We start from the raw sequence: 19,411 nt of genomic DNA, 5'->3' as shown, positions 1-19,411 counted from the left end.
GCTTGATCACCCACTGCTTGAGTATCCATGGTTCTACTTGGTGGTTCTATAGTTTCTGATCCCTTTTCCTTGTACTATTGTATTGTATCAGATCACCCATGATCTGAGAGAGGGTGTTAGCAGAGTATTTGTCAGCTCATGTGTGAGTCTGAGCTTGATCTGGGCTGGGCATTTTTATTAGGTATTTTAGGTTTTTTCTGGTGTGGCATTTTATGCCATTGGGGAATTTTTATGCACCAATCGGCCAGCATTAATGCTGTCCAACCAGCATTATTGCTCCCCACTTTTTCAACCTATTTATACTCAGTGGTTCCTCCTCAGTCAGTCACTTCACTTCACCATCTGCAGACTCTGTGGAGAGAGGAGCCAGAGCCAGTGCCAGTGCCCACGCAGCCAGTGACTCACTGTTGTATGCGACTGTCTCGTGTTCAGATATATGGATTCCATTTCCCGTGCATACATCTGAGTTCTCATCTGTATCGTGTTCTTTCTTTTCTCTTTTTGTCTTGTGTTTCAGCAGTTTATTTCAGTACATGTCTATGCTTCCACCGCTGCTCCACTTCTGACACATTGAAATGTGCAATCTATTTCTTCTTCCAAGCATGAGAAAGCCATAATATGGAAGACATAGATCTTTCACATTTGTACTACCATTGTATTTTGAATAAGTAATAAACACCTTGAATGGTAAGTTTGAGCTTTAAGTTTAAAGTTATTGTGTATATCTTTGCAGTGTTGTGGCAAGAGTTCCAACACCAACCTTTTACTGATCATGAGACCTTACCAAGAATTAGGTGACAATGGAAAATGTTGGTCGACCTAATTATAAATGAACCAAGTAGGGTGACTAACAAGGTTTTGAGAGTAGAGCAACTGCAAAAAATCTGTCCAATGTACATAGGCACACGAGTCAAAATATCAATGATTGCTTGTGGATGGAGAAGCTTAAGTAAGTGTGGTCACAAAAGCCTATGCAAAAGACTAGGATTGAATATAGTGCAGCTTTCAAGGTTCACAATGAGATTGGCTAATCGTGTCTGTATCAATTGCTAAAGATCATTATGGCGATGGAGATTTCAAGTGAATTTCGGGTGCATGGAGTTTCAATGAAGATCAATTCTCGTATCACACAACATGCATTTTTGTGTGGGGGGTGTGTGTTGGTGTGCATGGGGTTTCCTCCTATCCTACATAGAACATGGTTGAGGACACCAACCATGTATGATAGGAAAGGGGAAAAACAAAAGTTTTATACACCTAATAGAAAGCTCTTGGTGTTTCAAGATAAGAATGAAGAGAGTGAACAAGAAAAAGGAGACCTAAGAGGATAAGGATGGGGATGAGTATTTTACATCTAATGATGCTAAAGATACATTCTCAAGGAGGAAAAAAGGAAGAGAGCCTACAAAAGCGATCTACACATGTGAAAGCGTGTGAGGTCATGGAAGAGACAAGTGCGCTACCTTGGAAAAAAAGGAGACAATAGAGGGACTTACAAATGAAAATAGAGGAGACTAGATGAGTTGAATGAGTTAGGGGTCAGCCCTTGCTAGCAAAGGAACACATCAATTCAAAAGCTCTCAAATAATGATTTGACTCTATACAAGAAGGAATAGTGTGTGCAAAATTAAAAAATATAACTGACATTTTGTCACTTACAAAAAAACATGAGAATTCAAAGGAGTAGGCCCAAGGCTAGAGTTGTCACAGCTTTGCCGAGGGGTTGAAGCCTTGGACTCCAGAGCCATTACTTGTAAGTTGTTCTTAGGGAAAAGGTTGAAAAGTCATTAACTAAAGGCTGAGTTTATCTATCATGTGGAGCACGCAATGTGTGTTACTCTAGTAGTGCTGACTTCCAAGAAGACAACACTGTGCAGAATTTGTGTGAACTATAAACTTTCAAATGCAGCAACCAAACATGATCACAATTCCTTGCCTTTCATTAAAGAGATTCTGGACTTGGAAGTTGGTGGCCCGTTATCAGAGGCATAATATTTGCAATGGCTATTCAGGATGCTTTTAATTGTGCATTGAGTTCAGAGGATCATAGAAAAACCACCTTCCACACACCTTAGAATTGTTTTTGGTAATACATCTGCAAAGAGATGAAGCACAAGATGCAGCTATGATAGCGAAGTAATGGGAAAATGATGGCAATGAGAGTAAAAGTAATAGGACAATAGGGCATCTAGAGGTGATGATAGAGTCGGAGGAGTGACAGGTGTGTAGCCATTGAGGGTGGAGGTGGAGGGAGGGTGAAAATCGGCAAGGTGAAAAGTGGTCATGGATTGATAGCACCAATATAGGCATTCACAAAACTGTAAACATCCAGGAGGAAAGGAGGGGAAGACGAGGTAAGACGAGGCAAAGATGAACAGTGTGGCCCCTTCTGCAGGGGGGCACAGCAACAGCATCACACCCTAGCTCTTTTGTTTCTCAAACGTCCCTAACTAGTCTTCAAAAAGCACTTTTGTTAGAAAAGCAAGCATTCAGATCTTACTATTCTAAGATGCTCCTGATGAACATAATCCTGCAAGATAATCACTACCAAAAAAGGGGCAAAAAGGACACTCAATCTGCTGACTCACCTGCTTCCGCAACTCTCTCTTTGAAGAACCTTCTGATGGAATATTCAACTCCAACAGGCCTTGTGGAGGAACAATCTCAACTACTCTTTTGGTATTGTCAATAACTGGGACAATTTCCTCCACAAAAGGTATCCACACAAGACGCTCATTTTGAGCTTCCTTCTTCTCAAGAGCATAATTATTATCAGTTGAGAATAATTTAACACGCAGAAGATCACTGGCACCACTGTTGAATATATCCACTATGCTTCCAATCACTTCTCCTGAGCTCTGACCAAGTAGATACAGGAAAACAAAAAATATATATCAGACGACAAGGGCACACATTGGCACAACAAAAATATAGTTCGCACAACAAGTATAAAGAATGTTTTGCTGAATCATATGATGAGCTTTATTTGTGAGTATAACGAAATCCCCTATCAGGATAATATACAACTTCAGACTTTAACGCAATAACATAATCTAATCAAACACTTGTGCAACTTACACAAAACTTCACTGACATACATTATCAGTTTAGAGAGAGAGAGAGAATTTGCCAACTAAAGAAAAGTTTATAAGAAATGAAATAGAAATGCAGAAAACAAATTATATGCACTACTACATTAGAGACAGTTGAATGATAATACCTTTAAAGAAACAGACATGCCCACTAAATCTGGAAGATAAATTTGATCTTGTTCCAAGGCTGGTCTATCTTCAGTTCTAACAAAGACAGTGCCTCCAACAAGCTCATTGGCCTGTACATCAAAACACAAACATCAAAAGTAACGGAAAAGATCTTACAAATAAGAAACCTGCTTGCATAAAACTCAATAAATACTACTCAACACATAGGTGATCTGCCTGAGACAAAATGGGGGGAAATATGGGCGTGTCCTAACCAAGTTTACTTGCACCTCATCCTTGTTGTTGCAAGATTTCCCATCACTCACTTGCTCATGCATAATTACACATCTACTTCAAAGCAGGTACTGTTTTGCATCCAAAAAGTGCATAGCACTTGCACATGACTTGGCTTCACTATGTTCACAACAACAGATCACCTCTAATACTCGTGCACACATGTAGCATATAGATATTAAAAGCACCTCATTGTCATATGCAAATCTAGAAAACATGGGTATCAACTAAGTGAACTGCTATTGTAATATGCTCTATCTGCTTCACCTTTTCATGGTCACAAAAGCTCAAAACAAACTGCCATATGGCATACTTTACTACATCACTGAATCACTTAGCCTTAATTCCTCCAGAAAGTCAAAAATGCAGAAAGCGAAATAGAACTTGAGCTTAACCAGGAGATCTCTTCACAAAAAAAACTTGTCAGTGAAGGTTCTAGCATTACATTTCATAAGTTAAAGAAATCAATGATTCAGGATCCAAATACAAAGAACATGTGCTCCTAACCACTGAGAGACACCATTCACTGTTCAGAATGATGTTGGACCTAGGCCAGACATACAAAGAAGAGATTACACTTGTCCTCCAAGGTCTCTGACTCCTCACTATCTACCTACTCAGATTCTGAAAGAATTATGAGATGTAAACATACTACCAGAAATTCAAATGAAGCTCACAAGCATACCAGTAAATACTACAGGCAAACCTTCCTATGACAATAATACATTATTGCAGTGTCTTCTTTTGAACCAGCTAAGATTACTTTATCAAGTTGTCACCCTTGGCAGTTTTACAACTATTGGGGACAGCACCATATCCCACATGATCAACTGAAATCAGGTCCTCCAATGAGTATAGCACAGGAATTCTAATTAAAGGCAGCATGTAAATGACGGCATCCAAAACTATGCCGAATCAAATCTATTTAAAGTCATGGGCTTTGAGAAGCCTTCAGAGACATGAAAAGAAAAAGCACCAAGAACAAAATGGATATTCAATCCTTGGCACTAACCAAAAATACTAGAGGGAATCTGAAAACAAACAATGCATAATTTTGATTGCTAATATGTTAGAACATGAATATCTTTGATTGTGGCACTGTGTGCTCCATTATTTAAGAATCACAGCATCAGAGAAGCTATTACAGACATCAAAAAGACAAAGCATCAAAAGCAAAATTGGATATTCTAGTTGGAAGCACAAATCAGAAAGACTAAAAGATCCAGAAACTATAGCATCCTGCTGCTTGATTCAGTGAAGGGGAGACAATGCAACCCCCATTTAAAAAATTGAACGTTTCAATCTTGTAATTTGCAACATATGCTCTTAAAACCTGAAGGTTGTTCTCTATGTAGCCTATTTTAGAATTTGGAATCAATACACAATTATATGGTCACTGCCTATGTCAGCATCAAAGATGACCTTTCCCTACCTATAATTAACCTTATCAATTAAGGCTTCATCCTGCTTTCTGCTTTATCCAATATTTCAATTAAGGCAGCAGCACCTGAATTGAAAAAGTTGGTGATCAAAGCATGACTTCTTGTTTGTCTAATGTTGCTTTTTGACATAAAAAGGCCCTTATTGAAGGACTTCAAGGAGGATGAGACAGCAGTTAATTGAAAAAGTTATTGCTCAAAGGGAAAAATGTATCTGCTCTTGCTTTTTGACACAAGAGGCCCTTACAAAGAACTTCCAGGGGGAGAACACCCCCTATACTCCTTCCATCCTAAAAACATTGAGGGGAATTGATGGAGATCTCCACTTCCCATACAATGACTGAAATTTTAAAAGCCATTTGTGGAAAATATATGCATGTGGGAGGGGCAAATTCATCACCAACTTCCAGAGAATTTTTCACGTGAATGCAAGAGAAGGTGGTGACAGCTAAGCCAAATATAAGTCAAGTCTCTTCTTGCCTCTGACATGTCACTTGAAAGTTAGAGCACAACAAAAGTAATCCATGCTATACATGTGTAAACTTTCCAGACAGTACCATGGCCTTCAGTACCTTCTCTTTCGTCTTGAAACCTTGAAAAGTGAGGAGCCAAGACGGTCCTTTCCCAACAATAATTTTTCTCCCACTCAGAAGTTTAACTTGGCAGATATCAACCAACTTGCCCATTCGATAGTAACCTATCCATCTAATCCCTGGCTGAAACAAAATTTTGCAAGCAATAAGTGAAAACAACCCAGAACCACCAAAGATGGAGCTTCGATGCACATCAAAGACATTTGGAACAGGTATTAATGATTAAGTTCCTGCAACAGCCAAAAAAGAGAGAGATGGTAGCAAACCTGCTCAAATCGTTGCTCTGGAAAATCAGTGCGGGAGAGGACTTTAACTTCCCCATTCACACCATGTGTGCTACTAATCAGTCCAACCTCAATAAGATCATCACCATTGATGACCTCCAAAACACCATTATGGGCTGCAACAAATTTTTTAAGAAACAAACCCTCCCTCCCTCTCTCAGAAATAAAGAGTGGAAGTGCAAAACAAAAAATCTAAGGTAACATGTACAGAAGGCCAACTGACTGACTAACTAACTTAGCTTTTGGGACAAATCAATAAAAAATAATTCCACATCGTAATCCCAAAATATCTCACAAGAAGCTATAATATGCATGTCAAGTTCTGAAGTCTAAATCCAAGTAAGACTATGTTCACGTGCAATGGAGGCTTAGAACCTCTAATAGTGGTGTGGTTGTGGCCAAACATGCAATGCTCTTTTGTCTCTGCCTCTAGACGACATAAACATTACATCCAATCCCTCAAAGTTGCTCCTCTTGTATTATATCTTATTGTATGAACCAACATAACCCTGAAACATTTCAGCCCTGAAATCTTTCAGTCCTGAATACATCCTAAGACAAACACTAATGAAAAAGCTAAGTAATTAATTCAAATATGTACATTCATCATTAAGTTACACATATTTTTGGGATGAAACAACCAAACATTTCAGCTGCAAACTGAAACATTCAGCAACATTCATGTTTCAGGCCTAGTAAGATTGTTCCATGGTTACCTTGCTTGAATCCACACATACCTTGTGAAATGAGATTCACAAGTTAACTTATAGTGCATGTCAATCAATGTGAAAAGTTGATGTCCATCTATCATGAGAACTCTCAAGATGAAGATAACTCAAGTGTGATGAATCAACGAATGTATGAGTCAAACAGTATATTGGGTGTGATAAAATAAGCCTCGAACCTCTATGTCTGGAGGGACCATAGATGAGGTGGGAAGAGGAGTCAGAGACACTGATGACGGCTCCAAAAGAATCAGATGGAAGACCACTACAACTGGTAGGATCATGTGGATTGAGACCACAAGGATCATCAAAGTGATGACTCAGATCACAAAGATAGGCATTCTGATCGCCATGAATATGAAGACCACCAAGATCGAGATAGAGATCGTGACCACCTTCATATCATTCTATCCTTGCACCATCTTCCATGGCCATCATGTGAGAAGTGGTGCAGCAATGGAAGCGTAAACATAAGCTGTAATAAACTGCTGAAACACAAGACAAAAGAGAAAGGGAAAGAAAGAACACAATATAGATAAGAACTCAGATGTATGCTCGGGAAATAGAATCCATATATCAGACACGAGATTGTCACATACAACAATGAGTCACTGGCTGCGTGGGCACTGGCACCGGCTCCTCTCTCCACGGGACCTCCAAAGTGGTGAACTGAACTAACTGAGGAGGAGGAGCCCAAAATATATATAGGCATAAATAATGACATGAAATATATCAGGTCGGCCAGCATTTAATGCTGGCTGACTAGCAACAATAAATGCCACAATAGCATAAAAATGCTACACAATAAAAATGCCTAAAATAACTATCTAATGTGCCCAACCATAATACATGCTCAGACTCACACATGAGCTGACATACTCTGCTTACACCCTCTCTCAGATCATAGGTAATCTGATACAATACAATGGTACAATGAGAATGAACCAAAAACCATACAACATAGAACCACCAAGTAGAACCGCGGATACCCAAGTAGTGGGTAATCAAGTCACAACCAAGGTGCCTCGAAGAGAACTTGATGTCGATATCAATCGTACCAACTCCTGAAAATAGAAAAGATCATAGCATATCTATGTGTCTATCCCAATGTCTCTCAGTATCATACATGACCATCCTGTCAAAAATACCTCTGGAACATAAGTGATCATGGATTCCCCTCCTTTGGCCATACTGCCAAAGTGTCCCCTCGTGTGAGCTCCAGACAAAAGCCACCCACTCTCTGTCAAGTAACCAACCCATCATGAACCTGGATGTCAATCCTAGCTCCAGGACTTGAACCTGCCAGACTTCATCAATGCGACAGGAACGTCCCTCTCTAGATCCTGTGCATCTATATAGAAATATAGATGAGGTGCAACTGCCCCATCTCAACACCCTCTCACACTTGGCACTGGAGAGTCACGAGGAATAACCTCATCACCACCACTAGAAAGCAATTGAGGAAGGGGCCACCAAGCCCTTCCCACGATCCAAAGAAGAGGATCCCGTCTGCGCTTAGGACTTCGCCTTGGCCAAAGTATCTGAGTCGAAATTTGAGCCAAATGATGACTCGTCAGAGGAGTCCGCATCCCGCTTCATCTTCTACTCCATTTTCTTTCTAGAGGCCGCTAACTCTTTGCAGTCCTTCCATAAATGGCTCTTCTTGCCACAGTGGTAACACTGGGCCTTCGACTTCTTCATCAAAATCTGTTCGAATAGAAGAAAGCTATTGAGGACGTGCAATAACTCCGCCAACCACGTACCATAACCGCTTCTGGATAAACCAGACCTTCATCACCACACTCCACATGTAATAATCAGGTCCATGCAGTTTGTCATCAATGGATGTGCATGGAGGAGCCATCTGTAGAGGATTTAAAAGAGAAGTAGAGAAGAGAAGGTATTTAGAGAGGAAACACAACCAAAACACGAGTACAGACTACAAAAAACAAGAGTTCACATATAGTATAACCCAAAATCTGACCAAAACAAGACAAAAGCTGCTGCAAAAAATCAACAAATCAGTCAAAAACTGCCAAAAACAATAAAAACGGACTAAAGATACAGTCGCCTAGCCAGAAAAGGAGTCAAGAACACCAAAACATAGGCTGCGTACTGCCACAAATAGACTAAAAAACTGTCACAATAGCCTGAAAACTGAAAACGCACGCAGCAGAGGGGCTATAGACAGCAGGTGATGGCAAATCTACAGAAAACACAGATAAAACAGGACGCATGGATGGAATAGCAATCACCGAATCAACAAGGGTGAAAACTGTCTTGAAATCAGCAAGAAAACACACCAGGAGCACAAATCCTGAAATCTAATACCATGTCAGAAGTGATGCAGCAATGGAAGCGTAAGCATAAGCTGTAATAAACTGTTGAAACACAAGACAAAAGAGAAAGGGAAAGAAAGAACATAATACAGATGAGAACTCAGATGTATGCTCGGGAAATGGAATCCATATATCACACACGAGACTGTCGCATACAACAATGAGCCATTAGTTGCGTGAGCACCGGCTCCTATCTCCACGGGACCTCCAGGTGGTGAACTGAACTAACTGAGGAGTAAAACAAGCCTTCCTTCTGTGGATGGGTGGTAAATCCCTGATTACAACTTAATTACAGCAACAAACAATAAATGCAAATCTGAAAATACAAATTTACTTACTAATCTTGGACAATGCACACCCGATTGGCCCCAAAATTGACACCCCTTTCAGTATTTCTTTAGCTTTATTGAAGAAAAAGTTGATTTACAATGGGATTCTCCCAATCCCCTTCGCAATCCAAACTCCCCTTGCTATCCAAAGTGACCAACAGGTCTTCAATCTAATTTGCCCCTTGATTCATGCACTTAATTGGCCTTCACCCACTTCATAGACAATGGAAATGCCCCAAATTCAATGGCTTGCTAGTCCTCCACTGAATTTAGTTGAAATTCACCTTCAACCCTAAAAAATCCAAGTCTTAGAGCTTCCAATTTCTTGCATGCTTCCCGAGGCTGCTGTTAAACCCTAATTTCTATTGTAAATTCAAGTTTACAACAGAGAAATTTGCAATTTCTCAGCCTCCAAGGGTCCAAATGCTAAGATCTTCAAAGCAAGGCTATGAAATGGCTGGGAGAAGATAGGAAATGCTAAGGAGAGAGAAAATTCAGATTTTCTTCACAAAGAACTGAAGAAAATCTATCATTTACTGCTACTGCCCTATCTCAACAGCTTGTAGATGCAAAGAACTGAAAAAAATCAGTCATTTACTGATGTTGCCCTGTCTCAACAGCCTGTAGATGCTGTCACCTGCTATTGATTGGTCTTCTCCTGCCCCTAGCTGCCTTAGAAGGTTCTCCAATGGCTGCAAATCAGACCAACAACATCTTCTCCCTCTCTCTTGCAAGCTGAATACACTAAAAATGCCTCTGTCCAGTCTCTAAAGACGTTTTTCAGTCTTACATAGGCATTTTTGACAAGTGATAGCTTTCCCAAATGGTTTTCCCAACATTATCCATAATTAAATATTAATTTTCAATCTTTAAATACTGAAAATTAATCTAATAATTATTTCGGTGCCTTGAAAAATAATCTAACTCGCCAATAATTAAATTGGCTAGGCAACTTCCATTCCCGAGTGTCTTTGCACTATCCTTGACCATCAGATTAGCGTTAGGTACCATTAAATGCCACTTCTCTAGTGTCACCAACTGACACTTATGGCCAAATGAATGACCTAGGCGAACAATTGACACCAGATACCACCAAGTACCTATGCAGCATAACTTATAGCAACTTTTGCCTTTGACATCCCATGATTTTCTCGAGTCTCGGACTCGTAAATTTACTCTAATCCCAATAGCACCTCACATGTGCAACATTTGCTTAATCATGTGATTAAAAATTAATCCACATGTTAAGTGAGGTTTCAAAAATACATGTCTTCATGACAAGGAACCCAAAATATACATACGCATAAATAATACCATGAAATATATCACGTCGGTGAGCATTTAATACTGGCCGAATGGCAGCAATAAATGCCACAATAGCATAAAATGCTACACGATAAAAATGCCTAAAATAACTATCTAATGTGCCCAGCCATAATACATGCTCATACTCACACATGAGCTGACATACTCTACTAATACACCAATCCACGAGTGACCATTATGGCACCACCAATCTAGGTGTCAATCCTACCCTCTATTCCCACTTACGAAAAAGCTTTGATGAACAATTCTCTATTGCCGTGTAAAGTCAAGTGCATCCTCGATAGCTTTGACCTCTAGGATTTTGTTATTGTCCCTCATCACCAAGCTAACATGGATCCTTTGAGTTCTATAGATCCTATATTCATGCAAGATTAGCATATCCACACTACAACAACAGAGGTCTAGACCAAATTGACATCTCTTTCCCAAGTTTCGACATTTGGCTCTTTGAAAGGGATTGGGGTACAAGGGAACCACTAGAGGATATGGTGGAGGATGGGATGGAGGGCCCTTCATTGTGGAAAGTGATGGATCTTGTATAGCCCCCTATCTTGTCAAATTGTTGCAACAAGCTCCTAACAAAGAGTCCTAAAAAAATACGACATACTCGATGAAAACAACTTGAGAATTGAGTCTTGTAAGGCCATTAATGCAGAGGAGATGGAAGCCCAAGTTTTGAATATGTAGACTTTTGATACAAAGCTCAATATGGATGATGAGGCAATAAAGGCAAGGTACCAACACCACAAACACCAATGTAAAGTCATCAATAGTGACTATATCCTCCTATGAATGAAGGTTCTAGAGCCAATCTCCTAGGCAAGTCATATGACTTGATGCACCACTTTCAATGACCCAAGGCCTCTCAAAATATGTGAGAACCAAAGAAGGCTCCTCCAACTGATGGATGTTCAAGAATATTGACTTTGTAGTAATAACGGATATAGAGATAGCGGTAGAGGAAAGGCTCCGACGTAGCTCCTTCCTTTGCTTTTAAATGAAAGTGAGGGTATTTACTCTTCTCCTCAAGGTGTGAGGTTTTCCCCACAGTATGGACACTTGAGATATCCTTTGTGTTTCCCCTCTAAATTTGTATCAGGAATGGAATATGGCTTTGATTTCTTCAAATTCTTATTCCCTTTCTTGCGCTTGGGTTGTCCTTACTTGAAGACGAGGTTGCAAAACCATGGTTCCGTGCATTGGTTCTGTGAGAATCTCTCCCTTGTGATGTGCATCTTGCTCTAGCATGATTAGGACTAGCTTCCTCCAAGTGATATTTTCCCTTGTACAAGAGATGAGAAAACCGGTGTGGAATATATCATACTTCAAGGATGGGAGAGGTGAAAGATGCATCATAGCAAGGTCTTCTAAAGCCACGATCTTACCAAGGGATGCAAGCTCATCTGAATCTCCTGCATCTTGTTGATGTGGTCCTTCATTATAGGGGAATTTGTGATAGATAGATATCAAAGCTTCAACTTGAGGGTCAGGTGATTTGTGGATATCAAATCCTAACCCTTTGTGTCTCAAAAGAGAATACCTAGGATTGTGATAAGATTCTTCAAGGATTGCGATTTTCTATAGGTCTCTCCTTCATGCACTATCCTCTTTTCTTCGTCATTGATAGCCCCTCACTATCATCTCTCAGATGGGTCTAAGGCTCAGCTGACACATTCCCAACTGGCTATCTTTGGAGTGATCCATCCAAGGCCTCTTAAACCTCCACTCTCATTGGCCTATTGTGACCTCCCTTTGGACCACTCTTTCATCTAAAGAGAACAGGACCAGGCTTTAATCTCAAGAGGGGCACTTACTCATTGGCTAGCATTCGTCCTTGATGGATTTCAACAATAGTCGTACTCCTCTTGCCACCCTTGGATTTATTCCATCTTCTTTGAAATTCTACCATATCCAAAAATTGAGCACGACTGTTATAGTCAGACCAGCACCATGTACATGTTAGTTTATACACGTTCCCGTGTATGAACACACCTTAAGTGTGTAAATGTGGGTGTCAAAAGTGTGAACATCTTTTACACCTCCCAACATTTAATAAGGGTCAATGGTTTGGGGGAAACCCCAAAACCTATATAATGAGGCCCTAACCATTGTACTTTCACCAAGATCAATAACATCAATCTATTCAACTTGTTGTACAAGAGCACTTGCTCTCTCTCTCTCTCTCTCTCTCTCTCTCTCTCTCTCTCTCAATCATGGAGCTTCACCCTACATAGTCTACTAGCCACACACGAGCTCCATACCTAACAATACAAAAGGGTTCACACTATACCATGCTATAAGCATCATACCATATGTATTAGTATGATAAGGTATCAACTTAATGGATACTTCTTTTGTGGTCCAATCCACACTTTGGATGAGTTAAATGCTTCTTATACTGTTTGAGATTCAAACAACTTTACCTTGTTTGTTTGTCAAAATAATTTAGGTTTTAAGTGGCTCTTAGGAGAGAGTAATGAATTTTTATCATACCATATCTTCAAAAGTCTTAAGATACCATTTAGTACCATATTTTATCATACCATACCGTGTCATACTTTTTGTACCTAACAACCATGGGGGATGTCAATAGTCATGTGTTATGTATGGTCATCTCCTACCTAAGAACCTCAATTTGAGCCAAGCAAGAACATTTGAAGCTCTGATAGTGTATTTGCATATCCTTTGTTTTTTTTGTCCTAGACATTGCAAGTGGAGATTCCACTCCTACATCTCATCTCTAGCAACTATTCCCAATGTTCTTGATAGGCACATTTGCATTGTGGCAAAGTGGACACACCGAGGGATGGGCAAGCTAACTTGGGTGGCCACATTTTGGCCCCAACATCATTTTTTATTGATCCAAGCTGCATTAATGCAAGTTTGTCAACCAATTGGCTAGTTTTGGCAACGATTGGCTTTAGATACCTCCTCCCTCACTCCACCGTATTGATCACATCATTCAGCCAGTCGTTCGTGTCTTTCTATCTTATCCTCTTGCCTCCATCTGGAGACCACACTAATGCTTAGAGCTATGTTGGGGCTGATTGTTGTAGCCTTGTACCATTTAATAGATTTTTATGTGATGAACCAAAGATTATTTATTGGAATGCATGCATAATTTTGCAATAGTTTTGTTCCCCAACTAGGGCATAAGGTAGTAATTTTTTATTTTTTATTTTTTATTTTTTTTTGGGTGGTGGGTCAAGGGGGAATTGAAAGTCCCTTCATCATCTTCTTCTCTGATGCCTATCCAATAGAATCAAAATTCACATGCCCATAATGAGCATGTAAAGTAGTCCCAAGAGCTAAGGAAGACTACGCGGCAAGGGCATGAGCTTGTAGAGCCCACCCTCCTATATGCCTATCCAAAGCACAACCTTTATGAATGAGTCTTCAATAGTAACAGCACCTTCAGTGAACACCACATGGATCGCTAGCTGTGTCAAACCATAAACAGAGTGAACACCACATGGATCGCTAGCTGTGTCAAACCATAAACAGACAATAAAGGCCTTCAGCAATCTTCTTTGCATCGATCCTCATAGTCTAGACAATCACAATGGCCTTCACGACATTCTAACTAAATGCTCTGAATATGTTGAAGAAAACCCAAATAGTGCAAGAAAATCTGCATTTGAAGTGGTGGCTGATCTGTGCAACAAATCTGCACAAACAGCAAGTAAAGTGTGGTCTTTTTTCTATAAAACCTCCATGTCCTCTCTTTTGGCAACAATATGACGTGAGAGTGCTCAATGGAAAAACACGAATGCTGAATAAGTGGACTGTTCGGTGTTAGATTAGTGGCGAGCAACAACGGAACAAGAGACATTGTTGTAATAGACTACCAGAACACAAATAATGGTAGAGAAAGATCTAGCTGCTCAAAGTAGGGTAGGTAATGTTCTGGTTATGGCAGACACAAGGTCAAGATGAAGATGAAGTTGAAAATAGAGTCACGAGCTGAATGTGAGCTAGACAAAGATGACCAGAGGTGAAGAGAGACTAGAGAAGCAATGTATGGAGCTGTGTCATACTCAACTGAGCTCTGATACCATGTTGAAATGTATGGGTCTAGAGCATGACTATGGCGGATGGAACACAAAGACAATGTTCATGATGAAACAGATTAGATAGACCAACTATTATTCAAGTGAATTAGGTTCCAAGATGGAAGCTTGGACTCATACACACAATCTTGAGTATGGCAGTGACTATGACTGAAAGGACAAAGTACAATTATATTCCATATTGAATGATAAGAAGGTACATCACTTTATAGGCTCACGATGGTCCCCCTTTTCTCCACTGTGCATATGGGATTCAAGACATCTCTTCCTGGAGCATACATCATTTGTCATTTCTCAACAACATGAGGGGCCACTTTTAGTTGTTTGCGGGGAATCATGGTCACGGTGTGCTTTTGCAAGGCACTACTAATATACAAAGATTTGGCTATTTCCACTTTTTGTGATTGAGGTTTAAGTATGATTGACATTGACTTGGTGCTTCTTCTTAAGTGTCTTTTGGACTAGAAGTCATGACCCAAAGTTGGAGACTTGGAGTATTTCTAGTGGTTAAGTACTGCGAGCAACTTCTTTGAGCATGCTTTGTCATTGTTGTATGTACTATGATGGTATAGATCTCTAGTAGATCATTGCTGCAAGACATATTGATGGTTCCTAGTGGCTTGTTGCTTCGTATCATTGTATATTTCATTGTACTAAATACCCGTGATTTGAGAGAGGGTGCTACCAATGTGCATTTTATGGGTATTAGGCCATTTATTAGGCTTTGTATTGGGCGTCTTATGAGCAGTCAGGCAATCCATTTCTGGGGCTAGCTCATTTGCTTGGGTCTCTCCCTAGTGTCTATTTATAGTCTACTCCTCCATTCTTGTTGTATTGAATCACCTCCATTTGGAAAGGGAGTCTGGAGGCATTATTGGTCACCACATGGGCATCCACTTGTGTGGTTTGTATAGTACATCTCACGAGAGATGTCTTGAATCCCATATACACAGTGGAAAAAAAGGAAACCATCGTGAGCCTATAAAGTGATGTACCTTCTTATCATTCAAGATGGAATATAACTATACTTTGTCCTTTCAGTCATAGTCAGTGTCATACTCAAGATTGTGTTTATGAGTTCAAGCTTCCATCTTGGAACCTAATTTACTTGAGTAACAGTTGGTCTATCTAATCTATGTCATCATGAACATGGTCTTTGTGTTCCATCCGCCATAGTCATGCTCTAGATCCATGCATTCCAACACATGTGAGCTTAGACTAGGAACAAAGACTGCTCTCTGTCAAACAGCCCATCATAGATCTGGAAGCCAATCCTAGCTCCAAGATTTGAATCCACCAAACTTTGTTGATGCATGTAGAAAGCCTCCATCATGATCCACTGCAACATATGAATGTATCGCAAGCATCAATGTGCCCAACTGCTGCCCTCCCACAATCATTCCTCTCTAGCTTGGGGATACGTGACAAGCATCACTCCATTGCTTGGGACAAGGAGATCCCAGCTCTAGGTTATGTCATGCACTAGAGAAGAATAGATATCACCGTAGAAGAGATCAAGGAATGCCATATCTGCATAGGCAAACCTGCAAGGCACTACTCCAAGCCAGCTATGCCATAGGAGTAGTTGGCTTCCCTCCCTAACACAGAACTGCCATCCAAGTCAAGTCCAAGGAGTCAAGAGTTGAAGAAGCAGCCATTTGTTAAGTGGCTGAACAGAACCAGCCAAGGCACCAAAGAACACAGCGACCCTCTTTGGATCAACCACCATTGTTGATTTGTCAACATGATCACCATTAATGAAGCATGACATCATTGCATCTGGATCGCATTCAGAGAACTAGATGAAGCATGCCAGAAACCACCATCCTCTGAACAGGACTCAAAGAATATCAAAGATGCGGAAGGAATCCGCAAAACTGGGAACACCGTCAAAGCAGAAGATGAACTGCACTATCCTATAGAGCTTATAACAAATGATGATGCTTGAACCCTTGCTTACTCTCTTGGTGCTGGAGTTTGTAGCTTGTTTCTAGGAAATCTGCGAATGGCTTATGAAAATGGAGGAGCATGAACTTTTCCGCCAATCCATCATTTTGAAAAGGGGTGTCTCAACTTATCGTAGAGGCGGTTAGCTTTGAGAATTTCCTACTAGACTTACACCTAAAAGGATCTTAGATTGTGAAAAGTTCTGGAATAGTAAAGATTTCAAAAGACGCAGTCCAATTTGCTTGATTTGACAGTTAAAGAAGAGCCCAATGGGACTTGTGTACGTTTCTGAATAATATTTTTCCCGGACACAACCCCAACCTAGCCATAGGCCATTGTTGACAACGCTTGCTATTGGATAGCAGACGACTGGACAAATGCAACGTCTCCTATCATGGCGAGCAATACTGGCAAAAAACCAAACCATTTTTTCTTTCGGCACCGATAAATGAATGCTCCCTCTACTCTACCCTGTTGCAAGCAAGAATACTCATACTCAAAGGCACCAAAATTCAGCAGAATGAAGTTTAGTTCGAATGGTGTGCTACAACTAAGTTCAAATGATGTGCCACAACTAAGGAAGAGAAACACACCAGGAAGCGCCATTCCTGAATCAGCATCCATCTCCATCTGTTAGACAATCGGGGTCGAATTAGAGGCCAAAAGACTAAATGGAGAAAGCCAAGAGGAGAAGAGGGGTAGGATCAGAGGGAGTTACCTTGGCGGGAATTGTTGTGGCAGCGCAAATGGTGTGCCGTGCCGACAGGGGTCGTAGAGGACGAGGAGGAACTTGAGTTGTGAGGGACCATGGGCGGAAGAAGGTCCATAAGGGAGAGATGGAAGTGTGGGACTGCGGTGGAAGTGTAGGGCAATGAGCAGGATTCATGGCGCCCTGAAGGTTTCTGCTGCAAGAACGAGGATATTGGTTATTGCCGAGGAGATTGGAACAAATCGTGTTTAATTTCTAAGCCTAGTGCGAAGGCTTAAGCGCATACAAAACATACAAAACATTATGTTCTACTTTGCCCTATTCCACTACCGTCCCATATACATATAAAGAATATCCTTGCAATCAACTTATGCAATAGTTGATACCATCCATAAACAAATTTGACCTAGTGGCACAATCAATACCTCATAACATTGTGTATGGTGACAACATAGTTATTTCCCTACGTGTTAAAGACTTGCACTGTATGTGGATCTGTAGAAAGGAACAACTCACCTATGTGCATTAATGACTAAGGGAAGATGAATGAACGAGAGTTGTAGAATGGCAACATTGAATATACACATATTGTATATACGTGTACATGTAATATGCAATACATTGAATATTAGTGAGAACATCTATTAATGACTAAGGGAAGATGAATGAACAAGAGTTGTAGAATGGCAACATTGAATATACATGTATTGCATATACGTGTATATGTAATATGCAATACATTGAATATTAGTGAGAACATCTATTAGTAATATTGTAGAATGGAAACATCTATGTTGAATGGAAACCTAGATGCAAAGCATGTAATGATTAAATGAGAGTATTGTAGATTAATGGGAAGGTTTTATACACACACACATATCAACATTTGACTTATAAAATGAATGTAATATACTATAATTAACATATAATATTAATGTATAAATATTATGTATATGTTAATATCTCTTATTTAATATATCAATATTAATTTTATAAATTGAATATAATACAATTAATATGTGATATCAACCTATATACATTACTTACAATCATTAAATATATATCAAAATTCATATATAAGTTAATTTATCATTGCATAAAGTAATATATTTATTATGTATATAAACATTACATTATATAAATGTATTTGTGTTTATTCCATTGTAAACATATATCAAGATATATAAATGTTACATTTATGTTCATTTATATAAAGATTAATTTATATGTGATAATTTATATAAATGTTACATAGTAATATGTTTATTACATGTATAAATATTATGTTAAACAAACGTATTTATGTTTATTTTGTTATATACATATATTAAGAATAAACGTGGTATATTATCAAAGCTATGGTAGTGTCCTTATGCAGAACGCATTGTATGTCATCTGAAGGCACAAAGGGGATGCTCCCAAATGCATCTGCAACAATGTCTCCCACAACCAAGCCACAAACTCAGTGTGCTTTAGGTTGCCAATAGGACTTCACAAGGAGCTTTAGGGCACCAGCGAGGGTGACTTGGTGGACAAGATAGCAATGGCAAGCAAAGGGGAGCTCCGCCATGTTGAAGCACAGCCTGGAGGTGATGGGATGATGGGGTCGATGGGCAAGGCCATTGATCATTATCCAAATATTTATTTAGCATTATCTGACATTATCCCCCACCACTCGTGGTGGGAGAAGATGTGCGATTACACAACAAAGATGGATCATAGCTCACCCCCGAACCTTCCTTTTATATCGTCCCTACATACTCTCAAAATTGTCTATGCCTACAAGATAAATGGAGGGCAAGCATAGCACGAGACAAATGTAGATGGCGTCCTCATGTGGGTGTAGTCATGGACACAATCAAGGTCGGTGTCAATGGATCTCGACCTTTCTTGATCGAGCAATCTCCATCATGCGAGGGGTGCAAGACATCGATATGTGGCAAGCATGGGAGGGGGCAAAAGCATGCCACATGGCACCCACCCCCCACCTCTCCATAATAGTAGTAAAAGATGTTCAAGCCCCAATACATAATTTTAGGATACATGGGCCAATAGAGTGACAACCTTGAAATGAAAAGAGTGGAGGGCTAGAACAATGTTACAGTAAAGGTGCATTGGCGGAGTGGTTATGCTAATGTGTCTTCTATACAACCTAC

At 39.9% G+C, this 19,411-nt stretch overlaps 1 protein-coding gene across 6 annotated transcripts in view; it reads right to left on the bottom strand.

Moving 5' to 3' along the window:
- Positions 1-17,546, bottom strand: part of LOC148025056 (16S rRNA processing protein RimM family) — a 73,601-nt gene extending 56,055 nt beyond the window's left edge. For 3 of the 6 annotated variants that reach the window (XM_087694753.1, XM_087694755.1, XM_087694752.1), the window contains exons 1-6: positions 17,265-17,546; positions 17,140-17,176; positions 5,793-5,926; positions 5,506-5,649; positions 3,221-3,331; positions 2,589-2,858 (exon numbers count right to left, since the gene is read on the bottom strand). In XM_087694753.1, coding sequence (XP_087550879.1) covers positions 2,589-2,858; positions 3,221-3,331; positions 5,506-5,649; positions 5,793-5,926; positions 17,140-17,176; positions 17,265-17,432 — 864 coding nt within the window. In that variant the 5' untranslated portion in view covers positions 17,433-17,546. Of the gene's footprint in view, positions 1-2,588; positions 2,859-3,220; positions 3,332-5,505; positions 5,650-5,792; positions 17,009-17,139; positions 17,177-17,264 lie in introns of those variants that run through there. The other 3 variants (XM_087694756.1, XM_087694757.1, XM_087694758.1) reach the window with 3 other exon arrangements.
- Positions 17,547-19,411: the final 1,865 nt, after the last annotated feature.

The sequence above is a fragment of the Lygodium microphyllum genome, chromosome 15 (assembly GCF_053477565.2).
Source record: "Lygodium microphyllum isolate KBCC chromosome 15, Lygodium_microphyllum_v1.1.10, whole genome shotgun sequence".
NCBI lineage: Eukaryota > Viridiplantae > Streptophyta > Polypodiopsida > Schizaeales > Lygodiaceae > Lygodium > Lygodium microphyllum.
This window is presented reverse-complemented; position numbering and strand designations above follow the sequence as displayed.